This window comes from Kwoniella dejecticola, chromosome 1 (genome assembly GCF_000512565.2).
Source record: "Kwoniella dejecticola CBS 10117 chromosome 1, complete sequence".
NCBI lineage: Eukaryota > Fungi > Basidiomycota > Tremellomycetes > Tremellales > Cryptococcaceae > Kwoniella > Kwoniella dejecticola.
Window position 1 is genome coordinate 204,650 of NC_089301.1, and position 6,703 is coordinate 211,352.

The following is a 6,703-nucleotide window of genomic DNA, read 5'->3' on the forward strand; positions in this document are numbered from 1 at the left end:
TTGTTTTTTATGTTTGCATGATTACCACCGCCTGCAGCTTATTGTTCTCATTGAAAAGGCGTGTTTCAGTGTCGTCTTGTCTATCGCTTCCTCTTCTTCTTCTCCGTATTCTTTTTCAGCTTCAACGTCTCTACAAGTATTGCCTACTGCAAGATCCCGGTGATCAGTCTCTCTTTCATTTCTCGACGATACAACACGCTAGATTCACTCAACGCTTCACAACCCTCCTTATTTTCTTGGCTATTCTTAGTAGGCGACGCTTGGACCGAGTGTTTCGAATCGCACGAGGTACGTGCTGACAAATTACACTGTCCTTACACTTCGGGTTTGACTCGTTGCCTCCTTTCACTGACAAGTATGAATTGTCCTATATCCTTTCACTGTCAACAGCGCTATCCGATACCTGCCTGTCAGCCAGGTTGCACGACCATATAACGAAGAACCTACCTTGACTTTTGCCTGCACTCAAACATACTTGACGATATAACGATGATACGAAACAATCTCTATCTGCTTGGAGCAGTGCTCTTCTCACTTTCGCCTCTTATCAAGGCTCAAACATGTAATTCCACCTCACTCTGTCCTGCTTCAGCGCCGTGCTGCTCGGAGTATGGATATTGCGGATCGGGATCATACTGCTTGGGAGGATGTGAACCGCTTTGTCAGTCATGCCTGGTGAAAGATCTTTTATTCGTTGTGCAATCAGCTTATCAGTGCTTGCACTTAATTCGCAGACTCATTCAAGTCTACTTCGTGTAGACCCAATCCGATCTGTCAATCACAAGAAACGAATTTCAGTGATTTACGCCGAGTACAATTGAACGGCACGAAGTATGATGGGAATGCTACGGCGTACGATTGGGTCGGTAAGTGAATGATCATTGACACGACTACAACTCTCATTTCTCTAAATCGGAGACTTTTCAAGTTTCCATATGAGCAAAGTCACTGACAAAGATCGACCCTGTCTGCCTCATGAACAGTCAACACGGGTACCCTTGTGCCTTCACCATCGGGCGATGGAGTTCGATTGACACTTCGAGAATCAGATCAAGGTACCAAAATTTCCTCTACCAGATATGTGCATTACGGATCAATCGATTTCGTCCTGCAATCTTCGAAATGGAATGGGGTTGTCACTGCTGCTATCACGATGTCGGATGTGAAAGATGAGATCGATTGGGAGTTTCCTGGAGCGGCTACGGATAAGGTGCAGACGAATTACTGGTTCTTGGGTGTTGCCAATTGTGAGTTAACAGTGTGCTGCTCAATATGTCGTGCGAGAGCAATCCTGTAGTCATCGAGGACTCTGATGCTTACCGCTCCATCATTCTACAGATTCTGCTACTCAAGGAGCTTCGTCTGACATATCCTCCGACTCGTCCTCCAATTTCCACACTTACACCGTGAGCACTCCTCCTCAGTTTCGTGATGCCCGTATGCCCCCAAGCTGAGATGGGTCTATATAGTTCGACTGGCAAGAAGACTATATGAACTGGATGATCGATGGTCAGGTGGTCAGAACTGTACTCAAGACCGACACGTTGAGCGATGATGGAAGTCAATAGTGAGTGCACCATGAATGAAGCCCAGATATCGGATTTGGGGCGGCATTCTGATGATCAATAATGCGAGAATAGTAAATACCCTTCGACTCCCTCTCGAATACAGCTTTCCATCTGGCCGGCGGGCATCTCAACTTCGGCTCAAGGAACGATAGACTGGGCAGGAGGAATGATCGATTGGACTGATCCGGATTACGTTTCCAACGGATATTTCTGGAACACTTTGCAAAGCGTCAAAATCTCTTGTGCGAATGAGCAAGACCAATCGAACACTACGACCGGTTGGGCTTATCAAGGTAATGATACTCAAGGTATACCTGTGAGTGTCTGTCGACGGCTTGAATACCCAGTGCATATGGCTTACACGAGTGCATGTGATAGATCGTCGATGTCACGAATGCGTCAACTCTTCTTTCCGCAGGTGAATTGGCGTCTGTACCCGTGAAGAATAAGCAAGTCTTAGGAGTGGTAGGTATCTTATTTGTCTTTGCGTTATCAGGCATAACGCTCTTTTAACTACATTTGATCCTGTTCTTCTTGCTTGGGATTGTTGATATCCTTCCCCGTTTCTCTTATGCTTACTGTCTGTTTGCCTTATATTCCCATTCTTGCTATCGCAACTTCCAATCATATTTCTTTCCGCTTTTTCGGTGCCTTCACCCCACTGCAAACCTCTTGCATCGTTGTCACATTTTTTTGACAAATATTTCCTTGTGACAATAACGCCTTAATTTGATTTCCATTCTTCCAACTGCTGAGAACCAGGCATCCACATAATATAGTATAGACATTGTACCATTATCGTGTATGAATGTATGAACGGTCTTCTCCTAAGTACCACATTGCTCGATATCGATTTCAAAAATAATTACGACTACATGTCTATCCATCTTTGAACCGTACCTTGTCGAGCCATTGTGACCCATGATCCGCGATATCTTGGAATGCTGCCCTCAGCCCCTCGTCGACGAAGGTTTGTACACTGTAAGTGGGACCGCACGTGCCCCTTGCATGAGGTCTGAGCAACCTCTTTGTTATCAACCTAAGCGCTATCCCCAAAACCCGCCTATAGCTGGTCAAGCTGATAATGCGCTTAGAGCTAGCATCGGCCCCTTATCCTCTGAAATAGGTTTAAGATCACCCGTCATAAGCATATCACAATTCTTGGTCAGACGCTCGGGGCATCGGTGCCTTTCCCGTAAGATCCTGATTAGCCGGAACCGAGTAATGATCGACCGTCGCCAGTCTCTCTTCATTGTTCGAGATGTGATCCGTGCTTTTCCTTAGTTCTGATCGAGTGAACCGGTACAGAAGGGTGATAGCACGCAAAGAGCTTCACCAATAGGTTATATAGAGCTGAGCTGAAATTCCCATGCATCTTTGCACGCCCCAGTCCCCCTGCATCGTGACCTTTATATTGGGCTTCAGCTTGCTTCTATATCCGTCCTTATAAAAGAAAACACATTCCATCCCACGATGTTCATAACAACCCTCATCTGCACCTATCTCGTCGGCGGTCTAGCAATTTCGACCCATACTTTGGCTCAATCAACCATATCGAGCGCCAATGGCTTGGTCTATTCGTGTCCCGCAGATCCTTCCGCTATTCCAGCTTTCTCCCAGGACCTATGTGCGTCGATCCCTCCTTATAAGTCCGTTGAATGATCGATAAGGTACTGATTCCAGACTACTCGCTCAGGTCCGACCTCGTTCACCTCGTCCGCGAATGGCGTATGGCCCTTGACAAGCGATACGACCACTGCTTCGTACTCCGCCGCACCGTCTGGCTTCTATAGCAAGGCAGCTGGCGATATCTACATTGTATGCAGTGAGTCGTACTCCGCAATACCAAGCAGATGTGTATGCTTTTGAACTGTACTGAAAAAACAGATGAGTCTTGTGCTGATCTCGGGTGCATGTATGTAGATTGGAAAGATCCCAATTCGAATATCAATTATTTCGGGTGCAGATATAATGCTGGCGCAGCGGTGAGTACAATTCGCGCATTCATACTTTCTCGAACGGGATAGATACTCGCCTTTCTCCTCCTTGTCTTTGTTGCTTCCTCCGCCCATGTTTTGCAGGCACACGCTCTTCGTCATCATCATCATCTCACACTCCCATTTCAATGCCAGATCTAGAGGGGCAAAGTTACATGGCTGATATACCGATGGATTCAATCAGACCGGGACTGGATTTGCCACTGGAATCGCTTACAATGGAGGTTGTACTGGATTAATTCAAAAATGCCCTCCGTTGAACGTCAAGAAACCCCAGCCGAGTCCTGGTCTGCAGTACAAGAAGCGTCTAGTCCCATGTGAGTGTTTTTTTGCCTTTCCCCACAGGGTCATCCTCGTAGACAAAGCGGCTAAACAGCTGGCGCATGTGACATCATCTTACACTCGATTGGACTGGATTGGACGGGATTGGACTGGATTGGGCTGGACTGATCTTCTTTGCCTTTGTGCTAACATGTGTTACGCTTTAGCTACAAATTTCGCCTGCGCGACCACAACCGCCGATAAGACAAATTACCTGATATTGGCTCAGTACTCGCGAAGTGATACGTCTCAGGCGTACCTGTGCAAGTGAGTGCATCCATTGATCTTGTTCTCTCGATCACGTCACAGGGATGACAATGCCGATGCTGACTGACGATGCGTTTATCCGTTTCTAATTGGCACTCAGTTACCGAGTAGGATCGACGAACGTACAGTGTAGATACGACGCGAACGGTATCGCAACTTCTTTGACGCCGACCACCAGTCGGAACGCCAATTGTCCCGCTGTACAATGTCAGAATGTCCAGCCGTTTACACGCCGCAAGAGAGGTCTAGCCTCCTGGGATGTGAATATGAATAGGAGACAGACTTCAAGGGAGGAGATTGTAGCTCGACAAAAGGACAGGAGACTATAACTTATACAGTGCTGTTATATTGCTAGCATTCGATATTCTCAGGTCAGGGTAATAGCAGCAACACGCAATGATGCATTCGAGGGTGTCGAAGACCATCCGCAACGAAGAGCGGGCACCAGTGTGCTGCTGGCTTACTGTTCATTCCGATCCAGACAAATCTGCAAATCAGGCACGTCAAACAGGCACCCGGCGACCTTTCTTCATGATCCGCAATGTTGCTTGGGATGTTCATGTGTATCTTGATTTTGGCTCTATCCCAAAAACACCGGGCTTTGTACGATCCGCACACTTGGACATTCCTCGGAGTCTGCATATGTCGGACACAGACCCAACCTCGGTCAAGTCGACGTCAGTGGCTTAGCTTTCCGTGCGATTATCACAGCCCATACAATTGTTGGTTCGACGAGTCTGGATCCGGACTACCTTGACCGCTTTCGAAAGCGGCTCATGTAGCGCAAGGGACAATGATCCTTCGTATGTGCTTTTCCAAGTGTTCGATGAATTATGGAAAAGCAAGTCATCGCACGGTATGACCCATACATTGATGCGATACGTTATATGACTTGACGATAGGGATTGCCAAGACGAATTTACCTAATAGAAGAATTTAAACATTACGGCATATTACCAAGGTGAATAACCTTGTGTTGTTTTGACCTAACTTGTCGATCTTTCCGAGGCAGCTCCATGTCGCATCCATTGGAATTGACATTAATCGGCTCTCTTGACTCGGTCGAAGTTGCATGAAGCGCCGAATGTGAGAGGCAGTGGTAGCGACCTGACAACCGTCTGTCAGTCCAGTCCGACAGACGGTTGCCTTACCGACAGAAGGACTTGCAAATTTGTGAATGAACTCTTTCCCGTCTGTCCGTCTGCTGATTCTTGCTTCACTTGTGAATCTCGTAGAAGATGAAAGCGAGTGACTGACAAGAGAAGACAAACATTCGATACTAAACTTCGTTGAGACATGCTATGGGTTCAGAATAAGCATATTCATATTCCGACACAGGAGTGCGCATGTCAGTAATTTAACTTATTCTCCATTTAATCCTTCCTTTAGCTCTGAGATTGTCTTTCTTCCCCTCTATAATACTTTCTCCACTAGCAGATTGCTTGAGCACATTAGCGCATTGGACTAGAATCACGTTGTGCGATGTCGGTGACACTTCAAGCCTTCGTTTTGGCCATCGCGCTGGCCTCGGTTAGTGCTCAGGACACAGTGAACAGTGAGAGTGGTCTCACGTATGCCTGCTCCAAAGACCCTTCCGCCATTCCTGCTTTCATCAACAACCTCTGTGAGTCTTCTTTCTCTTTCCACGGAACCGTACCACTGGAGGCTTCAGTCGGAAGCACGGGAGTACCTCAGTTGACCTAGGGATTTTTTTATCCATACGTCTTGTATGTTTGTTTTAGGTCCCTCAAGTGTAACCAGCAGACAAGGAACCACTTGGGGTCTGCGCGGCTCTCGAGTACAGGCAGTATACATCAACGCGCCTACCGATTATCATTCAACGCAGCCGAGCGATATCCTGGTGTCTTGCAGTGAGTGCTCTTGGCCCCCTGTTGCTTCCGCCTGATTTGCTTCTGTGTCGAGCCCTCACCGGTGCGATCATTCCTGGAGATTTTCTTGGAACCGAAAACTGAGAGCACTTTCTCCGCTGCAGGTTGGTCCGAGCCCGACAACGATGGCGTCTTCTACGAGTGTGAATATACAGCTGGAACAGGGGTAAGTCGTCCTACCATTCCCCTCCCGTCAAGGCCTGTGAAGCGGGTGTCCGAGGACGCCGATAACGACGTCAATGAACGACTGCGCGCTAATTCCATCATTTTTCGCTTGGGTGCCGTCATTGTAGACTGTAACAGGGTTTGGTCAAGGTCACTAGTAGTAATGCAGGAGGACCGGATTCATCGGGTCAGACTTGTCCGACGATTGCAGCTACGAAACCCCAGCCCAGTCCCGGAACAGATTACAGGAAAAGACAAACCTCAGGTAAGTCAAGCTGAGGTACTACAGCACATCGACACACTTGCAGGTCACGTCTGTACCTCAATGATATCTTGGGCATAGCTGATACGGACTTGCTCTCGCTTTCGGTGAGCTGCTGTAGCCCCCAAATTCGCTTGTGCCTCGACTCAGGTTGGAGGCGATAATTACCTCGTACTAGCTGCTCGGTCGACGTTCACCGCTGAGTACCTGGATTCAGAAAGCACTTGCGAGTGA

The 6,703-nt window shown here is 47.7% G+C and overlaps 3 protein-coding genes across 3 annotated transcripts; all 3 read left to right on the top strand.

The window, feature by feature from the left end:
* Nucleotides 1-489: 489 nt before the first annotated feature.
* Nucleotides 490-2,081, top strand: I303_100079 (uncharacterized protein; the record flags this gene model as incomplete). The annotated part of the gene is made up of 7 exons (XM_065968044.1): nucleotides 490-661; nucleotides 735-866; nucleotides 984-1,247; nucleotides 1,339-1,406; nucleotides 1,470-1,567; nucleotides 1,641-1,884; nucleotides 1,947-2,081. The coding sequence occupies 7 exons, from the start codon at nucleotides 490-492 to the stop codon at nucleotides 2,079-2,081; spliced, it is 1,113 nt and encodes a 370-aa protein (XP_065824116.1).
* A 960-nt stretch (nucleotides 2,082-3,041) lies between these two features.
* I303_100080 (uncharacterized protein) lies at nucleotides 3,042-4,482 on the top strand (the record flags this gene model as incomplete). The annotated part of the gene is made up of 6 exons (XM_018403457.1): nucleotides 3,042-3,195; nucleotides 3,265-3,393; nucleotides 3,492-3,553; nucleotides 3,750-3,882; nucleotides 4,054-4,153; nucleotides 4,254-4,482. The coding sequence occupies 6 exons, from the start codon at nucleotides 3,042-3,044 to the stop codon at nucleotides 4,480-4,482; spliced, it is 807 nt and encodes a 268-aa protein (XP_018266111.1).
* A 1,153-nt stretch (nucleotides 4,483-5,635) lies between these two features.
* On the top strand, nucleotides 5,636-6,703 carry I303_100081 (uncharacterized protein; the record flags this gene model as incomplete). The annotated part of the gene is made up of 5 exons (XM_018403458.1): nucleotides 5,636-5,777; nucleotides 5,896-6,024; nucleotides 6,147-6,208; nucleotides 6,346-6,472; nucleotides 6,591-6,703. The coding sequence occupies 5 exons, from the start codon at nucleotides 5,636-5,638 to the stop codon at nucleotides 6,701-6,703; spliced, it is 573 nt and encodes a 190-aa protein (XP_018266112.1).